At 38.1% G+C, this 19,689-nt stretch overlaps 1 protein-coding gene across 1 annotated transcript in view; it reads right to left on the bottom strand.

The window, feature by feature from the left end:
* Positions 1-19,689, bottom strand: part of col7a1l (collagen type VII alpha 1-like) — a 64,926-nt gene that overhangs the window by 15,556 nt on the left and 29,681 nt on the right. Inside the window, exons 32-79 of the mRNA XM_051953287.1 lie at positions 18,948-18,992; positions 18,696-18,770; positions 18,520-18,615; positions 18,212-18,238; positions 17,952-18,005; positions 17,726-17,797; positions 17,564-17,623; positions 17,303-17,338; positions 17,124-17,168; positions 16,894-16,929; positions 16,645-16,689; positions 14,609-14,680; positions 14,492-14,524; positions 13,427-13,498; positions 13,267-13,326; positions 13,132-13,167; positions 12,055-12,135; positions 11,757-11,792; positions 11,587-11,631; positions 10,573-10,644; positions 10,400-10,435; positions 10,073-10,099; positions 9,895-9,933; positions 9,761-9,814; positions 9,076-9,114; positions 8,926-8,979; positions 8,747-8,779; positions 7,535-7,600; positions 7,290-7,334; positions 7,124-7,159; positions 7,021-7,047; positions 6,874-6,945; positions 6,574-6,636; positions 6,339-6,356; positions 6,201-6,236; positions 6,080-6,118; positions 5,951-5,986; positions 5,715-5,849; positions 5,383-5,472; positions 4,865-5,047; positions 4,410-4,514; positions 3,023-3,067; positions 2,545-2,616; positions 2,133-2,189; positions 1,997-2,041; positions 1,749-1,838; positions 423-476; positions 272-322 (exon numbers count right to left, since the gene is read on the bottom strand). Of these exons, the coding sequence (XP_051809247.1) occupies positions 272-322; positions 423-476; positions 1,749-1,838; positions 1,997-2,041; positions 2,133-2,189; positions 2,545-2,616; positions 3,023-3,067; positions 4,410-4,514; positions 4,865-5,047; positions 5,383-5,472; positions 5,715-5,849; positions 5,951-5,986; positions 6,080-6,118; positions 6,201-6,236; positions 6,339-6,356; positions 6,574-6,636; positions 6,874-6,945; positions 7,021-7,047; positions 7,124-7,159; positions 7,290-7,334; positions 7,535-7,600; positions 8,747-8,779; positions 8,926-8,979; positions 9,076-9,114; positions 9,761-9,814; positions 9,895-9,933; positions 10,073-10,099; positions 10,400-10,435; positions 10,573-10,644; positions 11,587-11,631; positions 11,757-11,792; positions 12,055-12,135; positions 13,132-13,167; positions 13,267-13,326; positions 13,427-13,498; positions 14,492-14,524; positions 14,609-14,680; positions 16,645-16,689; positions 16,894-16,929; positions 17,124-17,168; positions 17,303-17,338; positions 17,564-17,623; positions 17,726-17,797; positions 17,952-18,005; positions 18,212-18,238; positions 18,520-18,615; positions 18,696-18,770; positions 18,948-18,992 (2,745 nt within the window). The remainder of the gene's footprint in view (positions 1-271; positions 323-422; positions 477-1,748; positions 1,839-1,996; positions 2,042-2,132; positions 2,190-2,544; positions 2,617-3,022; positions 3,068-4,409; positions 4,515-4,864; positions 5,048-5,382; positions 5,473-5,714; positions 5,850-5,950; positions 5,987-6,079; positions 6,119-6,200; positions 6,237-6,338; positions 6,357-6,573; positions 6,637-6,873; positions 6,946-7,020; positions 7,048-7,123; positions 7,160-7,289; positions 7,335-7,534; positions 7,601-8,746; positions 8,780-8,925; positions 8,980-9,075; positions 9,115-9,760; positions 9,815-9,894; positions 9,934-10,072; positions 10,100-10,399; positions 10,436-10,572; positions 10,645-11,586; positions 11,632-11,756; positions 11,793-12,054; positions 12,136-13,131; positions 13,168-13,266; positions 13,327-13,426; positions 13,499-14,491; positions 14,525-14,608; positions 14,681-16,644; positions 16,690-16,893; positions 16,930-17,123; positions 17,169-17,302; positions 17,339-17,563; positions 17,624-17,725; positions 17,798-17,951; positions 18,006-18,211; positions 18,239-18,519; positions 18,616-18,695; positions 18,771-18,947; positions 18,993-19,689) is intronic.

Here is a 19,689-nt window from a genome sequence, read left to right as displayed (position 1 = left end):
AAACATGGACATTGTTTTGCACTGGTGAAATTCTCATAGAAAGAAGGAAAAGTTACAAATTACGATGCCAAGCGCTTCATCTCAAACACTTAAAGTACAGTTTTTTAAAACTGATTATTAAGGTAAAGCCAATACTTGTATTTAGTCCAGCACTTGTCCATCACTTTCAGTCCTTTTGTGTTAAGTGTAAATAAAAGAGCTTTCCATTCCAAGGCATGCAAGGATCTCCAGACACATTCACTAGGATTCAGACTTAAAAACAAAACCCTACCTTTTCTGGTTCTTCTGTTGCAACTGGAGGTGTCGGCAGTGACACTTCATGCTGTGTAGAAAAATAAAGGAAAACACTTTAAAGCTGAAGCACCATACTGAGCGGAAAGTATACGATGCAGTTCCATTATGAAGTAGAAGCACTCATATACCTCCTCTATATCATCCGTTGGTTGAGATTGTGGCTCCGTTGTTGTTGAGATGACCTAAGTGGAGATAAAGCAAAAGGAGACCTGAGCAAATATGCCTATAAAGCGGAATACAACCAACCAGTCTGTGCAGAAATAACAGAAAACTTTCTTTTTAATGCACTGAAAAGTCTTCTTTTGTGTTTGTCGTTTAATTTCATGGGTCATTATTTTGGGTGTTTACTCTGATATGCCATTAAACTAACTAATGTTTTGAATGACTTCAGGTTATAGTATTATTTTTAATACCCTTTATGGCAGGTTTAGATTGTGCAGTATTGCAGTCTTGATTAGTTTTATGCAGTGAATTTTTCATTTTATTCACAGTGATTGCCTCCTTGCAAGCAAATGCAAAATCAGAACAAATCTCCGTCTTTTAAAGGAACATAGTTGCTGCATCCTGGGCTTAGCACCGCCCAAGACGACTGTGATTGGTTTACAGAAATACATCCCAGCCAGAGCGTTTTGCTTAGCAGAATGAAAATGAGGTGGAGTCAGACCATTCGACACAGCATTGTGTCGCTGCTGGAGAATAGTGTGGCTGTAGATTAAATTTTTTTTGTCACTGCATAGAGTACAAATACTAAGAAAACAAAATTGTGCTCAGCATCTCACCAGAAGTGCAAAAGCAGCAGTAAAGTACATTATGATATGCAGTGTGTTACAGTATAAATAGAATTAACAGTGTGAGCAAAGCCCTGACAATACAGTTATATATGAATATAGCACAATATAAAATAGATCATCTACATAAAAAAGTGATATGAACAGCATAAAAGTATAAACACTTAACAATATGAACAATCTACAAGATATGAGATGCAGCATATATGCAGTATACGCACAATATGAATGAACAGTACACACATTATAACCAGTGAAAATTTGATGAAGATATGAGATTAGCTTCTTACAGAATGCTCTGGCTGCACCAGACAGTTATTATGCTTCAGGCAAAAAACAAAACGCTCTTGCTTGTTAGCGAAAGTAAAGACAAAGCATTGAAAGGATTGGTGGCCTACACCTGCATCCTACAGCCAGTGAGTCCGACTAGGTTGATAGTGATCCAATGATTTGATTTAAAGATCTTATTTAAAGGCGGTCTGATGCACTTTAACCATCCATTGTAACTCCAGCTATGTCATGAGAGCAGAATGTTTAATGGGTGGAAATGCAGCCACTGTGGCACAGAGTAAAGGGCTCTGATGTGTGTTGGTTTCTTGGTTGTGTCTTTGCACAAAAAGATAAAAAATAATAAGAAACAATACATCCTATGAAGTGCGGTTTCACCTGTGTGCTTGTTTTTCTGTCTGAGAACAAAGTAGCAGGAGGACCGGAGGTTTCTAACTGGGCAGGATTGTGTGTGGGTAACTGTTCCTCCTGCAACAGATAAAAAAAACAACATAAATACATCATTATTCCTCCGGTACAACAGAGCGGCACAAAGCTAAGTTTATTTGTGTTTACGTCAGCGTACAGTCATGCACCTGTGAATGAGTTTTTCTTATCATGTGGGCTACAGAATTATGAATGCTCACCTTTTCATCCGCTTGATGGGGGATTTCATCTGTCTGGACTTCAAGCTGCACATGATAAAAACACATTCTCCATTAAAAATGAATCATAACATTTATCCCTCAATGGAGGAGAGCATTGTGGCTGACACAAATGTACCTGTCTGTTCTCTCTTCTCTCTTTGGAGACTGGAGGGTCATCTGGGGAAATTTCTTCCTGATTGGTAAAAAAAAAATTCCAACAAACAATAATCTCATCATAACTTTTAAACACTCACACTACATAATGTGCAGAGTAGACACTGTGCTGTACTGGCAAAGTAATTCATCCTTAATAATTAAATTCAGGTAGTGGGTGTGTCATTAATCTACTCTCTGGTATTCATGTGGGCACTGATAGATTTCAGTCCCCTGAGATGCTGCTATATTTTAAAAAAACAGCAAATGGATCATGAGTTTGACAGGCTCGTTAACAAGAAGACACTCAATGTGACAACGCTCCAAATCTACAACAATCTCACATCTCACTTCAAAATGTTTCCATGAGTTTATTCATCACAGCAGCTGCCTACCTCGTATTCATAATTGTATTCCTCGCCGTTATAAAACTCCTCTTCCTCTTCTTTCTTGTCCTTTTCACTTGTCTTAAAGAAGAACTGACAATTACTACAGGACGATACAGAGCATCACTCATCATCTGCACCAACAGCTAAGCCAAGCGACCAAAAAGCAACCCATTAATCAATTTGTTATTATCACTGAATTAAGAAGCACGTAAAGGCAAATGCATGCTTTTAGATAAATGATCAAATCATGATAACCGCTGAATTAATTTTGTTATATTTGCAGTGTGTTAATTTATGATCTTTTATAAAGTTTTAGTAACGAAGCAGTTATTTCTACGCAAATTAAGTGATGTTAATGTCATGTTAGGGTCAGTTTATGTCGGGGTTCTGCAGCTGTGTTAGTCGCTGTTGGTTTTTGTTTAGCTCGGCGCAAACGTGAGGTTAAGTTTCCAGGTTGAGTCTGACCCCCTTCAAGGACATTTACCAGGCGTTGTCTCTGCCTCTTATGTCGTCCTTTATTTCCTTTGCCCTGGTTAAGAAGTTCACAGTCAGAGAGAAAAAAGATAAAGGTTCCTCATGCGTCAGAAGTTGTTGATGATCGAGTATGAAACTATGGTTGATCAGTTTATGGAGATAATTAAGAGGGCAATAAGTAGTTAATGAGTATCAACACAAACAAACAAAAACACCTTCAAAATGATTAAGAACCCTCGATGTTATCAAATAGAGCTAATTATGTTTGTAGGACCACACCAGGGCTTTTGCATGTTTTAGTAGATTAGTGGATTCAGTTGATGCCGTTTTTGGAGGCTTTCCCCTTCTTGATTAAATTGATTATATTTATGATTGATTATGAAATTAATAATAGTTAATAATGAATGAATTAATTAAATACCTAAATTATGATCAGAAACACATGCATATATGCACACGCTTCAATTTAAGTGTAACAAAGGCATGACAATCAGCTTGCAGATACTTTTGTGGCCCATTTCAAGAAAAGCAATTCAGAAAAGGCATTTTTTTTTAAAGTTGCACCTGAACACAAGACAGTTACAGCTATGAAACAATAACACGAGAATGAGAGATCTTGGGTTCTGGGAATAGGTACATTTTGTAAAAATTTGGAAATACTCAGAGTCTGTTCAGCAATGTTACTACATTTGGCAGCCTTCAAAATAAAGGCACCAGCTGTGTTTTCAAAGCAAATACTGTCAATTATGAGTGCAGGGAGCTCCAGGGTAGAAGTGGTAGAACAGGCTGCACTAAAAATTACTAATGTAGATGTTCTTTTTTTTTTTTTTTTTGATTAGATTTTCTGATAACAGCTCATTGGTGCCCAAACTCTGTAATGCCTAAGTGTTCTTATACCTGCAGGGAGGAAGTTTTATCTCCTCCTTTTGGTAGTGACAGTAATTAAACAAACACAGTTGATGTGTATTTATGCTTCTTGGTTGACTGTTTCAAGACCCTAGAGTTGTATCTGAACACCAAGTTTCTTTTTTATCTGGAGCTTTGGCAACTTTTCTAGGACATTATTTACTCTGCATCTATTGCCATGGTTACTCGAGCTTTAAAATGCCCAAAGACGCATCTGCCCACATCTGTGTTACAATGCAACAACCTTAATTTTGTTAAGAAATGTGAGGCCACAAAATGTCAAGTTTTAAATTTCTGTTTGTCTCTGTAAGTTTATTTTCATTCTATGAACTGAAAGTTTGGAAAGCTAAAACATGAAACACCAGTATGGTCCTTTGCATATATACATTTATGCATCTATACGTTTATGGTGAACTGATCAAGGAGTGTTCAATGATTTATGTTCTATTTAAAATTTTTGTCATCAAATACAACAATTATGGTAGCTTTACTTTCCCACGTTCCCTGTTCTTCTTTGCTCCTGAATTCTTCTTCAGTGAGTCTTCCTGAGTGAGGAGAACAGTCTCCACCACCGTTTCAGGTAAGCCTGAAACCGTCTGAACAAACAAATTTACATTTTTAGAACTTCACAATCAGCAGAATTCAAACGATAAATGACACTGATACAGAACTGATTTGTCAGGGGTTTGTTAATTTACATATTCGTGACTAAAGTTTTACAAGTATTTCTACCTTAAATTATACGAAAGCTAGTTGCAGGTTAGAGATACACTGTATGCCATGAAAAAGCCATTTGATGATTTAATAGTATTTATATATAACAGATAAGGAAGAGGGGAAAAAAGCATAGAGCTGCTTTAAATTATAATATTGATATCAAACCAGCTCTTCATTAATCAAACAAATTCTTCCCAAAATCAATACACATATTTTCTGATATCCTCACCTCTTTGGCTGTAGTGTAGTTGAAAGTAGAATTAACTACGGTGAAATTAATTTTGAGTGAAGGCACTTGGTCACTGTCCCGGTCTACTATCTGCTTCCGTCTGGCCTCTATCGTGTTGAACTCTCCATTCAGTGTGGTGACGCTCCATAAAGTCGGACCCTCTGCAGTTTCATTTAACAGATCCTTCACATTAAAAGATAGAAATAGGGAAAGTGACAATGTATCTACTTTTGACAAGAAGCATCGGTTTGAGGTAAAAGATATTAGTGACAATACAAAAGGATTTTATATGTGCACACTGTAAAAATAATCTTATTTCACAGATTTAGTATTTTTGAAATACACAAAAACATCAATTTTTTTTATTTTAATGTTCTTTTGCGCTGCTTGCATGATGCATTTTAATACAATTACATAAGAATGGCCTGACAGCACCTTTTCTCTTCTCATTTTCATCATGCAGACAGATAGCTTTGTCTTTCTTTTAGAAAACTTAAGACGAGGCTGAGGTTTCTTACAGCTGACAAAGATTCAGATAGATGGTCTTCCAAGTCAGGGTCCCCAATGGTGTCCAACGGCTGATTGGTGAGGTCAAACTTCACAGAACTCTGTAAGGGCAAACAAAGAATGACAGTAATTTTGCTTTATATGCTCACACATATTGTGATCTTTATTTAAAGACACAGCAAATATGAAGGATTCAAGTTATTTGGTAAATGACTTGTAACCAGCTCATTAGTTGTTTTCCAAGTGTTGATATTCTGTAATAGTGTCTCGTATTTTTACGAGGAACTGGCCAAAAAAATTGCGAAACCAAAATTTCACACCTTCTTACCATGAGTTGACTTACTGTGTACTCGGTGATGACGTTGGAGGTGTGAGTCTCTGTGTTTCCTTTTGTTTTCTTGGAGGTGCTGAGAACATGAAGCAGCTCCTCTATTCCATCCTGCAGCAGCCTGTCAATCAACGCCTTCAGCAAAGGCAGCTGAGAAAACAGGTTTTACTCAGAAGGTCAAACTCTACCACTACTATACTACTAGAAACTGTCAACTTCAGAACATACACACTGTCAAGCTCAGAGCTCACCCTTATGCCGTAGGCTTCAAACATCACTTCGATGTCCTACAGGGTGGAAAAAGATGTTATTCAGAGACCCAACAATGTAAAATGAGAACATATAGCCCTGAGGAGGATTTATTATGTCCCATATTCAACCTTCATTTCAAGAGATTTTCCAGGAGCTCCATGATTCCCCTGCAGAAACACAAAAATGAATGCAGTGAACATGATGTAACAAAAGAAAAATAATGTAGAATCTTTAGGGTGTAACTACTACCTTCTCCCCTTTCAGGCCTCTTTCTCCTTTATCGCCCTGCAAAAAAGTGGACAAATAAGCTACCAAATCTCTATATATGTTTTTTCCCCCCCTTTCTTTTAGGCCACAGCTTCAGTAAAGACAACATTACCGTCTTACCTTTACTCCCGGCGAACCCTAAACACACAGAAACAGAGGAGCAACACATTTGAACATGCATCTACAATGCATGAAATCATGCTCACCACATCTGCTCAACTTCCACACTTAAGCATAACAGTCACCGCTGAATGAGGACTCACATCTCATGCAGGCGACGTATGAATCATGCTATGTGACTTCTAAAATGATGCGCCATTATTTACGAACTGACGTGTGCAAGTATCAAACTCACAGTGGCTCCTGGAGGACCCATTGGGATTGGAAATGCTTGTCGGATTTCATCAATGGTGGCGCCCTGAGAACGGATCCGAGTGACAATTAGGAAAGTTAAACTGCAGTTTAAGTCTAAAAGGAACTTATTGATGTTTTTCTAAGTCACAACTAAACAGAAAGGAGCCAAACTGTCAGTGATTGTAGGTGCAATCATGAACACACTGTCTAACCTATTGTTGTGCTTTTGAAAAAGCTTTGAAATAAGAAATCTGTTTCTTTGATCATAAAAATAACCAGATTCACAGGTGTTTGTTTTTACCTCAGAAGTAACGAGCACTTGCCTACCAGGCAAACCTGGAGGTCCTGGTTCCCCATTAATGCCATCTTTACCCTGTGAAGAAAACAGAAACACTCAACCTCAATTTTCTCACAAAGGCTTAGTTTTTGCAACTCAAAAACCACTTACATTTGCACCTGCATCTCCTTTGTCCCCCTGAAAAGAAGAGGAAAGTTTTATTTTCAATAAAGGCAGGATTTCTTTTTAGCTAGGTGCAATAACTTTAAAGAACCTTGCTGCCGTCATCTCCTTTGAGTCCCCTTTCTCCCTACGAAAAGACAACACTTTGTGAATTTCAACAATGAGCGAGAAAATGCAAAAACAATGCTTAGAAAACAGCTCTCCAGGTGGCATCAAAAGTACAGCGGTGTAAGCTCTCTAATGAAAATGCTCCTCACATCTTTTCCTGGCAGGCCTCTCTTCCCATCAATGCCAGGTCTCCCCTGTTAGAGGAAATGCAACATCTAAATCTCTGAAGATAATTTTCCAGCTGATCATTACGGCTAATCACAAACTAGACACAACAATATATTTTGCTATATTGGTTTGAATGTAAGCTCCAATATTGGATGTCACATTAAAAACATAGAAGGGATGGATGGTGGTGCTTCAGAGAGGCTACGTGATTCAGAGAGATACTCACAGGAGTTCCCGGTAAACCAGGCATTCCAGCAATCCCAATCCGGCCCTGGTCTCCTTTATCTCCTTTCTGTTCACATGCACACACACATACAAAAGTGCATTGTAAAACTGTTCGCCATTAAAAAAAAGGGGGGGGGGGGGGGGGGACTGAAAAAAATAAACACAAGAAAAATGATCAAGTGTACAGATTGACTGAAACAAAAGGAATTCCCTTTGCACATCCTCTTGTCTGTAAATTATTTTGATCCCAAAGAAGGCTTGACATAAACATTTACTGACAATATATAGTACTTGACCATGTTGTGCAATCTATTTTTATCTTTGGAGGGGGGCGATAGGACAAGGACAATTTGAAAGTAATGATTTTGTGTTTGTTGAAAGGACATCCTCTTAGCCTCAACACAGTAAGTTTGAGCTTGTGTGTCATTTGGACTCATACAAAACAAGAAAAAAACAAAAGCATGAAGCGTCTACAGTGTCTGTACTTATAAAAATTATTTTAGTTAAAATAGTTTTTGATTTTACCCTCAAATGTTTGGTGTAAGGGAGACAGCAGAGTATAATTCACATGTCACAAGAAGCTTTTATGTTTCTTCTGATTCAACTTCAGTCCATCAGTGAGTCACAAGCTCCAACTAGTAACTTCATAATGAGACCAAATGAGTTCAAAATGAGGTAGCTTTGGTCAAAGTGAATTACATTGAAGTAAATTGAATCATTTCTCCAGTTATATAAAAATTTCAATGACATATTTCAGTTTAAGTAAATCTAATATTACATGTTGAGGTTTACGTGAATCTGTCAGAACAAAGCATTGCTGTCTTATACATGGTTTCTGCAGCGTTTAATGAGTTAACAGATTTTAAGACATTTTAAAAGCATTTGTTGGAATTTGTAGCAATTTATTACCTATTCTAATTCAATCCTGTTTCCAGAATTAGCAACAGAAAATAGGCAGACAGACATTTTATAATGAACACTTATCTCAACAGCAGGTAACAGGAAAATTTAATAATATCAACTTCTAATATTATAATACCTTCTAGGACTATTGTGGGTGTACTGTGGACAATGAATTCAAAGCTTTGTAATACCTTTACACATCTAAAGACAGCCTGTTACACCGCATGTTGCTAATGGGTAGTTAACTGTAAAAACAGCATCATGTCACATTGATGTGTTATTACAAGAAAAAAAGCATTGTTGTCCTCACCAGACCAGGTTCTCCTTTTGGTCCTTCATCACCCTGCAGTTTTCATAAAACATCTCATGAGTAAGCACATACTCATAAACTGTCAATGCAGTTTAGGCAGTGTATTTATATAATAATTTAATAAATTGTTCTGATAATACCAATTACTGTATGCATTGTCTATGTATGAGTTGCACAACCTTCATTCCAGGTTTTCCTGGTAAACCATCAAGTCCATCTCTTCCTGAACCACCCTGCAAAGAAAACGGCTTCATATTTCAACACATTTTTCAGGACAAAGATCAAACTTTATTACAGGAGATGCAATTTAAAATGATGCATATACATACGCGAGATGATCCTGGTAATCCAGGTTTTCCTTCTGGACCCTGCAGAGATAAATATTCAAACACTGGGAGGATTCAAGACATGCAAAAAAATGTATTATGGTCTATAGAAAGTAGTTAGAAAAAAATACATTTAAGTCTAATTAACTTGTCAGCTCATGATTATATTCATCATCCAATGATTGATTGAGATTTTTTATGATCAATTAAACATTTAGTCTATAAAAATGCAAGAAAATGTCTTCAAATGTCTTTTGTATTTCCTCGCCCCAGAGATCATAAAAGTACAATTCTAGAAAGCAGAGAAAAACAGCAAACTGTCCGTTTAGGAAGTAGAGAACCAGAGAAAATTGGTTTAGTTTTGAGGTACGATCGCTGTAGTGTACAGAGCAACACAGCAGATAATAACACATTTAATCAGATAAGCATTCATGTACTGGGGAAAGTCACACACTCCTACACCGATCATCAAAGTTATTAGATTTATAATGATTTTAGTGCGTTGACAGGGGACTAATAATCCACCAATTGTTTCAGTGATCAAATATTAAGAAGTGATTAACAGAAATGATGTCACCAGCATGATTACAACAACTGGCATTTTCATTTTACTCCCTCTACCTACTACCTTTATTCCATCTCATACTTTCTGGGATTGCGCGTGTGAAGTAACTGATAGGATGCTCACTCTTGGACCAGGTAGACCAGTTTCTCCTCTCACACCAGGCTGACCAGGCTCACCCTGTAGGAAAGGAAAGAATTTTCAATTTGTTGGCAAAAATTAAAGAATTAGATTGTACTGCTTATTATTCTTCAAGTTACCTTAATGACTCTGGTCAGTATGTTGTTGTCTGTAGTAATCTAGTGAGTCAGAATGACAAATCAAAAGTTAGCCTGCTATTCAGCTCACTTGGGATTTATTTTTCTTTATTAAGCGCCTCTGTCAAACATGGCTGAACTGATTAGAAGTTGTCAGAAGCAACAATAGAGATTTGTTTACTTGTGTTCCCGGAGGTCCAGGTTTTCCCTTTGTGGCAACGTCAGCGTGACCAAACGAAGACGGACAAAAACACAGTTAAAATCTGAAATGTCACACTGCTAAACACATTCTATATTTGCAGCACAGAGGACAATAGTAGGTGCACTGGAGGGTGGCACGCACAAGAAGTCTGAGTTAATTACTCAATGTATCTTAACAGAAATCGTGAAGTCACAAGCGGAAAGCAGGTTGCAAAGATGTGAAATGGTGACTGACACTGAAGAATAAACAAAGAACCAGGAGAAACAACATGATCATCAGTTAGAGAGATCACAGATACAAACATACCGGCTCTCCTTTGTCACCTTTGCTTCCCTCAGTGCCCTTCAAAAATGAAAAACAATACAGGCTATGTTAAAGCCTGACAGGTTCAGCTAAAATATACACAACATTATGATTCCCTACACACACACACAGCTGGAAGACGTGAAAGATTATTTTAATTATGTCAGAGAACTTACAGGCAGACCAGCCTTCCCAGAGTCGCCTTTTTCTCCAGGGTCCCCTGGTCGTCCTGGTAACCCCAGTGGACCCTGACCAAAGAGAATCAAATTAAAAACAGAGCATATAGCCTCACATTGGCGTTTTGCAATAAATGCGTAAACAAAAGTGCATGAATCAATGTTACTGTGGGTAAATTTATGCTGCAACTTGATGGTTGCTTAGTGTGAGCCTTTCAGGCAGTGAAACGGGGAAGTGTAAAGAGCTGTAAGATGACACGAAACTACTGCATCCTTTAGTGTACAACGTGACTGAGGGAACTGCAATGTGACATGAACAAATACTGAATGACCGAAAAATGGAACTAGTAGTATGCTGCTATAACAACAGACTACTGTTCAAATGTTTGGGGTCACCCAGACAATTTCATGTTTTCCATGAAAACTCACTTTCATTCATGTGCTAACATAACTGCACAAGGGTTTTCTAATCATCAATTAGCCTATCAACACGATTAGTTTGGCCTCTGTACTCCTATGTAGATATTCCATTAAAAATCAACCATCTCCAGCTAGAATAGTCCTTTACCACATTAACAATGTCTAGATTGTATTTCTGATTCATTTGATGTTGTTTTCATTGAAACAAATTGCATTCCTTTCGAAAAAGGACATTTCCAAGTGATCTCAAACTTCTGAACAGTCGTGTTTATTACATAATAGTACACTGGGTGGTGGTGAACGAACCTTTCATGATCAAAGCCAACCTAAATGTTTGGCACTTGCAGAGCAGATTTCAGTTTTGTTCCTACCATATTATTGATGAACTGTTCTCTTGTGCTCTCTAAGATCTTCTTTGTTGTTTGCTTTGATTATGACAAGATTAATGTGATTTCTAGTTAAAGTTGCACAATCAGAGCTCGAAAACATTTTGCTTTTTCCGCTCAGAGCCACAAGGTCTGTCATATCTCATCTTTTTGGAGACAGCTTCTGCTTAAGTCGTTTTTTAATTATATGGTTGCTGAAGAAAAATACCCTGATTCCTCTGTCACCAGGTTCTCCAGCTGGTCCTAGTTCACCCTGTGAAAGAGAAACATTAAGTGAGGTCATTTTTGGTGCTAAAATTATTACGAAAACAGCAAACATCTATGGTTGAATGTTCAAATGCTGATCAAAAAACCAACAAAAAGATCAAATAAACAAACCTTAATTCCTTGCTCTCCTTTAGCTCCAGATGCACCCTAAACACAAAGTTTATGGCAACTGTCATCAGTATTACAATGAACATATACAGCATATATCTGAAATAAAGGAACAAGCAGAACTTCTCCTGAGCTACAGCTGAAATCTAAAAATTTATCTGCAAATCACATTCTCAATGCTCAATTTGTCATCTTCTACCCATGATTTAGTTAATACTTTCTCCCAGCGTGAGGCAAATAAGTGAATAAATTTGAATTGTGCTTTCATCAGTGCTGTAACAGCTACTCAGGATTTACTTACATCTTTACCTCTTAATCCTGGTTCTCCAGGATTGCCAGGTAAGCCAACGCTCCCTTTGTCACCTTTAGAGCCGTCCTGCCCCTGAGCAAAGATACAACCTCTAAATCAGAACCTTAGTAGAAATCCACAGCTTTTTAAAACTTTCGACTTATAGCTGGAAGATCTCCAGTTCACGTCCCAGCCTCCCCAGGATCTTTCTGCATGGAGTTTGCATGTTCTCCCTGTGCATGTGTGCATTTTCTCCAGGTGCTCCAGCTTCCTCCCACAGTCCAAAAACGTGCTGGGGTTAATTGGTAGCTCTAAATTGCCCACAGGTGTGAATGCGAGTGTATATGTTTGTCTCTCTATGTAGCCCTGCGATGGACTGGTGGCCTGTCCAAGATGTCCCCTGTCTTCACCCTAAGTCAGCTGGGACAGACTGCAGCCCCCTCGTAACCCTAATGAGGATTGAGCGGTGCATAGATAATAGATGTTACTGACAGTTACAATAAAAGCTTGTAAAGGAATTTCACCAGAACACATAGAATCCTTGACATATTTAGATTACCCAACTGTACGTATGCGTTTTTGTCCACATGGGGGAGGCAGAACAACATGTAACACTCGCATGTAGTATAACAGCCAAACTTATAAGTTGAAGTGAGGAAAAATGTTGATTATTTAGCATCAAAGATATAAAGAGAAACACGAGCATTCAGTTTCACTTGTTTTTCTGATCACCTGGCGAGTGTAAGTGCAGCATTCACTAAATCCGTCACTATATTCACCAGTCTGTGTCTAACTTTGTCAGCCTGCTGTTTGTGTAGATGACATGCAGTGAGTTGTTGGAGCCTTTTTGCTGAAAACAGCTGCCTGCTGTGGCTGAAAATTGGGTAGCTGAAAGCGGTTCGAGTAAACCGAGACAGAAAAAAGGTGAAAACCCAAACAGAGGTAAAAAATACTTCAAGTTTGCAGACAGTAACTGCAAAGTCAGAAGAGGAGTTACTGGTGATCGCATTCATGCTACACAAACTAATTTGAGCCATAGGAAATATAGAAATATTCATTACAGGACCTTCATGTCAAGTTTTCACTCACCTTTGGCCCTGGTTTTCCAGATAAACCAACATTTCCCTATGAATGATTAAAAAAAACAAATATATAACAGCAATCAACACTTGCTTCCTGCTTCACTATTAGAGGATTAATATTTATATAATTGAAATGACTCACTCTTTCGCCATTTTCTCCCTTTGGTCCCTGTTGTCCTGGAATCCCAAAACCAGGACTACCCTAAACAAATCACAACAAACCACATCCACACAATAAAAATTATCTCATCATATGGGCTCTATTTTTACATGATTGACTGAAAATGACCAAACATGTTAACCTTTTCTCCTTTATTGCCTTGTTCTCCTTTTATTCCCTGAGAGCCTGTTGGACCAACTGGACCGATGTCTCCCTGGCAGACAAAATACGCACATAGACAAACACATCAATTAATATGAGTCTGGTCAGTGGGCTAAACTTCTCTTCACGCTCACAGGCAGCCAGTGGACTGAAATTAAAGAGGCTCCATCCAGTGTAGCATTCAGTCCCAGTGAAAAAGCTAATGAGAGGAAATCTTAATTGTGTTTGATAAGCGGGCCCAGAGGATTGAGTGCGCAAGAATACCCCGAATAATTAATTAACGCACTTTCCATGGAATGAAACATCAAGAGAATCACATCCCTCTGGGTGATGGACTTATTTGAAGCTGGTCAAGATAAACACATGCAAACAAGTCACATGAGAAATTTTAACAAGGTGATGAAGCAGCTAAAGTTAGATTGTTTACGCAGTTTAACTTCATAGACAAATTGGTAAAACGTAAACAGCAGATGAGCAACTCTTTCTGCCCTCAGAAATTTAACTCAGATCTGTAGTTGGGCAGCTTATGGCAACAGATGAAATGTTACTTTTTTGCGAGGGCACAGTATATTTGGAGGCAGGAGAATTTCTAACGGATTGACTTCACTGGGAAGATCGAAAAAGCTGAAAAAAACTCCCAAGGCCGACTTCAACTGACGAATCATGACGTACATGGACATATTTCCAAACACTTTGAGTGAAGTTTAGTGATTGGATGACAGGTGTTCCATTTTTGCGTATGTAGGCAGACCATGTCATCAGATCATATCAATCCTGATGAGGCTGATTCATCAGGACCTCTAATAATTAATAGTTCAGGGGGATTTTTTTCAAAGTTTAATCTTGCACATTGCTTATTTAATCAAGAATTTTAATATGATACAGAAAGACTGAGGATTTGAAGAGTTATTTTGGATGTTTAACTTATTTCTCAATCAGCCGTGTGTGAAAGAGAAACTTCTATCTGTATGAGTAAGCTACACAGCTCCGAGTTGTGATCAAAATTAGTGAAAGATTAGTAGTGAGAACTGAAATGATGACTTACCCTTGTACCCTTTTTTCCAGTTGGACCAATTATCTGTTGTGATGAGAGACAGATGACTGAGAGCTGGCTAACAAGTGCTTCTATTTATAGAGTTTAAATGAGTGAAAGTCTTCTTACTCCCTTGGCAGGATCTCCAGGGATTCCTCTTGGACCTTCATCTCCTTTTAACCCCATCGGCCCCGTCAGTCCCTAGAAAAGACGAGGTAAATGTAAAATATTTTTGAACTCTATGTAATATCTGATGACTAAATGCCTCCCTATCAAAAGCTGTTAATTTGCATTTTGTGCCCAACAAATCAAAACCAATTTCTTGTTTTGTTTTCAGTGTTTTTATCTTTCAAGCTAATCTTTGAGTTAAAAAAAATGCAAACTGTACTACAAAAGACAGGAAGATGGTCCTCATGATGACATTTTTTGCAGTTCTCTCTTCTGTGCCGTCGCAAATTAAAAATCACTGAAGCAGAGGAAAAAATGGCCCATTTGCTAAAGATACCCACTGAGGTTTGACAATTTGGCTCGTGATCGTATGTAATCAGGAGCATCTCCAATAGAGCCTAATCTTCAAAACCCAGAACAAAGTGACTGCCTCATTTGCTCATTTATCAACCTAAATGTCTGTTTGGAGACGCTAGAAAACAGAAATTAATTAGTGGATGACTGACTTTTCCAAACAGCTTTCAGAGCTGTTTCCAAATTAACATAAAACCCCAGGCTTGTTTTTTGTAACCAAAAGTGAATTTAAAACTTGTACATTATAATATACTAAGGAGAGCCGGTGGAGAAAGTTATGATTATGCAGGTTTCCTAAAGTGAAATATTAAGATTTTTTTATTATGTTGATGCTTATGTCTGATAGCTCTTGAAAATCAGAAATCCAGTGTTGCAGTACAAACATGTATCTCTAAGTCTAACTCAGTCAACCACAATCATGGAGATGACTGTTGAATTGAAAGCTGTCCAGAAGACAATCATTGACACCATCCTCAAGGAAGGTACCCCAAAGAAGGTCATTGCTGAAAAGGGTGTATGTCAGTGGAGTGCTACATCGAAGAATATCAATGAAAAGTTGACTTAAAGGGGAAAAGTGCACAAGGTGAAAGGACGACTGCAGCCTCGAGAGGATTGTTAAGAAAAGTCAATTCAAGAACTTGGAACAGCTTCACAAGGACTGAGGCTGTTAGTACATCAAGAGCCACTAAGTACAGACGTCTTCAGGAAAGAGGCTACAACTGTTACACTCCAAATATCGAGCGTCTCCTGAACCAGAGGCAACATCAGAAATGTCTTACCTGGCCCAACAAGAAAAAGAATCAGACAGTTGCTTGGTGGCCCAAATCTCTCTTTTTGGATTAAAGTAAATATTTCATTTTATTTAAAAATCAAGTTCTAAATCGAGTCTAAAGTGAGGGTAGACGGGCACAGAGTCCAAGGTGTTTAAAGTGCAATGTGAGGTTTCCGCAGTCTTTTCGTGATTCATGTCATCTGCTGGTGTTGATCTACTGTGTTTTATCAAGTCCAAAGTCAACACAGTCATGCACTGGGAGATTTGAAAGCACATCATACTCCCATCCGCACACAAGCCTTATTGAGATGCTGTTTTTCATGTCTAGCAGGACTTATTACTACAGAACGAGTTGCTGACCATGGTATTACTGTGCTTGATTGGCCAGCCGACTCACCTGATCTGAGCCTCAGAGAAGCACATATGGGGTATTGTTAAGAGGAAGATGAGAAACATTCAAAACTACAGGTGAGATCAAAGCCACTCTGTAAGCAACCTGGACTTAAACAACTAATAAGTAGTGGTAAAGGAGATTCAACCAAGTGTTGAGTGTATAACTTAATATATTTTTCAGAAGTTGGGCTTTTCTGTATTTGACATAATTTTTCTTTGATATTAGAAAATATTTTCAGATTTTGAGTTTCAAATTGTAGGGTTTCTGATTGTCATGAGCTATAAGCCATAATCATTATAATAAAACAAAAAGAGGACTGAAATATTCAACTTTGTGTGTAATTAATACTGAATGTAAAAGTTTGCCTTTAAATTAAATAAAGAAAAGTGATTTTTTTTAGCTCTTCAAAATACCTCAAGGTGCTACATGTATGTTGTAAATTTAAGTCACGTTTCATAAGATGTAATCGTCACTCACTGTTGGTCCTTGTGAGCCTGTTGGTCCCATCTCTCCTTGTTCTCCCTAATAAGAAAAGAAAGCTTTTGTTGATTTAACACTGACAATTACATGCTCACAAACACACACCATTTTGTTCTGTTGTGATTAGCTTTAGTCTTAGCTGAATTAAACTGATTCTTTCACCTTATCAAATTAATCGTAAAACAAATATATTTCAGCTTAAAAACTACAGAACTGAGAATTAATCAGTGTGTGGGATGAACTCACCTTGTCCCCTTGCTCCCCTTTGAATCCCTTTTTCCCCTGCAGGTAAAAGTAAATCACTTGCTCTGAATCCTTTCATCACCGATTCTTACACAGGGCTCAGCTTTAGTTAAATGGGCCTGGTTTTATCTCATTAGAAGGAACTGGAATTCATTCATATGCAATTTGAGGGTGAAACATGCAAGATGTCATTGCTAGTTACTGAAGTGGAGAAATAATGACGGAGTGCACACCCGAGGTCCGATGATTCCCTGGATGCCCTGCTCTCCACGCTCACCCTTAAAAGACAAATTGCATGAGTATATTACTCTGCAAAAACAAAATGCTGTTTTTTTTGTTTTTTTTACTTAAACAAAAATACATCACATGCAATAAACATGCAACTTCATGCTAAGTTGGTAGTGTTTGGTACCTTTGGGCCGACTGGTCCTATTAAGCCAATATTTCCCTGCAAAACAGAAGGTCAAACGGTGACTATGTCTGTGTGGATTCTCAGTCTTCCAGGTCAGGATAATCTCGGGAGCTTCAGATAAAAAGCAGCAGGACTTCTCTTTGAGGTTCTTGAACATGTTTAACCTTTAATCCAAGACGCTTCTCCAGTCTAGAAGATCCTGGTTCTTTAACTTCAAGCTCATGAATGAATTTAGTGCTCTGTTTCTGCATTGTGATGTACCTTCTCTCCCGGTTCTCCTCGCGGACCTTGAATACCTTGTATGCCAATTCCTTCTTCACCCTGCAAAATATTCATATTGAGCAGGCAACGAATCCAGGTGGATATTTCTGCATTTTCAGTAGACTGGTCAAGTGGAAAAGCTACAGTTAATAACACTTTTACCTTCTCTCCTTTCTGACCTGGTAATCCTGGTCCCCCATCGATGCCAATGGGACCAGGCAAACCTGCAATACCCTGCAATAGTTTGAATAGGAGAGCGTGTGTGGGTCAGTTTGTGTGTAGGAGACCGTAAGAAGGAAACAAAGAAGACACACAAACACATTAATTTAACAGCACTCTGAATAATGTTTAATTTGTGTTATACAATGTCTCTCGTCACTGCACTTACATCTTTTCCCGGCTCTCCTTTGTCTCCTTTCGCGCCTTGCTTCCCACGTAAACCCTTTCAAAAATTAATGAAAATATTATCAGATATAAAAAGAAACAGTGCATATTATATAACTAAATATCTGATTCTGTGGCTTTAAAGAAATAGGCTGATATGCAAGAAGACAAAATTCATTAAAGTGAAATGAAAGTAATTGAAGAAATTAATTCCTTAAAAGCCATGCAAACATTTAAAAAGAGAAGAAGAGACTCTATACTTACTTTAGCTCCTGGCTCTCCAGGATCTCCCTAAAAAAAAGTATGAATAGTAAAACCAACCTTGTTCAGCTATGTTGCTGTCAAAACATCTTTCTGACACTTCAGGCTGAATACTCCAGGTTGTCTTGACATGATATGATGTAATGAAAGGCCATGACATATGAAACACTATAAAATATCAATCACAGTATATACGAATGTGGTGGTGCATGAAAAATGTATACAACAAATATGGGGTGTTACCGTGTGTACAGCTTGCACACTGCACTGATTTTTCAATAACTAGGAATTTTGTTTCAAATTTCTGTTACCTTAACAGGTGTTCCTGGTGACCCTGGTGGTCCCGGCTGGCCAGGCAGGCCTGGAGATCCGTTGACCCCCGAGACACCTGGAGGTCCCTGAGGACCCTGGAACAAGCAGTGAATAATACTTGAGTTGCAACAAAATTTACTTCTTAGAAACTCCTGAAGACTTTTCTAGGTCTTACTGAAGATCCCGGTTCTCCTTTTCGTCCAGGCACAAAATTAGCATCAGTGCCGGCTATGACGTATCCAGGCTCTCCCTGAGTGGACACACAAAAAAAATAGCATGAATCTGGATACACAACAGAACTCATTACTATCAGTTGTTGCTACAGCACTTAAATCTTAAATTTAGATCAATCCAGTCGACAGCCGTCATGTATTTCAAGCTGGGCAGAAACCTTTTAATCCAATTTAACTTCACGAGTTAGACTTACTCTTTCCCCTCTTTGTCCCTTAGGACCAGTGCGTCCAGGAAGACCCTGCCATGTAAAGATAAAAACGAGATGGAACAATTCAAAAAGGTAATGAGACAGTGACAATGTAAAGTAATTGGAGTTCTGGGAGTTTTTGTTGTGCATCACCTCTATTTTTCTATTAAGTGAATGTTTAAAGCATTTATATACATTTCAACAAACAGAAATCATCACAGTCACTAGCTAATTTGCATCCTGATCAGTGAGCAGTGGTGGTTATTTTGAGTATAAATCTGTAATTTAGTGAAGCCTCAAAGAGAGGTATGTTTGGGAATGTGACTGGGTTCATTGACACATTGGTGCAGTTATACTCATTGCACATTTTCTACAATCATGTTTTACTGTTCATTAGCTTAGATCAATTCGTTTTCAGCTCACCATAACAACGGCTTGTTCTTCAGTTAACTGCACTTACAATTAACTGGATGTCCACATTTCTCATTAACTAAATGTTAGTTTCTTTCTGGTTTCTGTTTTCAATGCACTTTACATGCGGCTTTACCATTCAGTAGAATGAGTACAATTCACCAAGTTCATTAGCTTGTCACTGATGATCAATTTCTCAGGTCGGGATTTAAGTTTTACTCTCCTGCTCTACCCTGAGTACTACGTTGGAAAAGTGTAATATATTTACTATATTTTTTAGGTATTAGTCTGTAACCTACCATGCCTGTGGGTACTATTGTATAACAGTTTCTTAATG

The sequence above is a fragment of the Acanthochromis polyacanthus genome, chromosome 1 (assembly GCF_021347895.1).
Source record: "Acanthochromis polyacanthus isolate Apoly-LR-REF ecotype Palm Island chromosome 1, KAUST_Apoly_ChrSc, whole genome shotgun sequence".
NCBI lineage: Eukaryota > Metazoa > Chordata > Actinopteri > Pomacentridae > Acanthochromis > Acanthochromis polyacanthus.
Note: the sequence above shows the minus strand (reverse complement) of the source record. Positions and strands in the feature narration are given on the sequence as shown.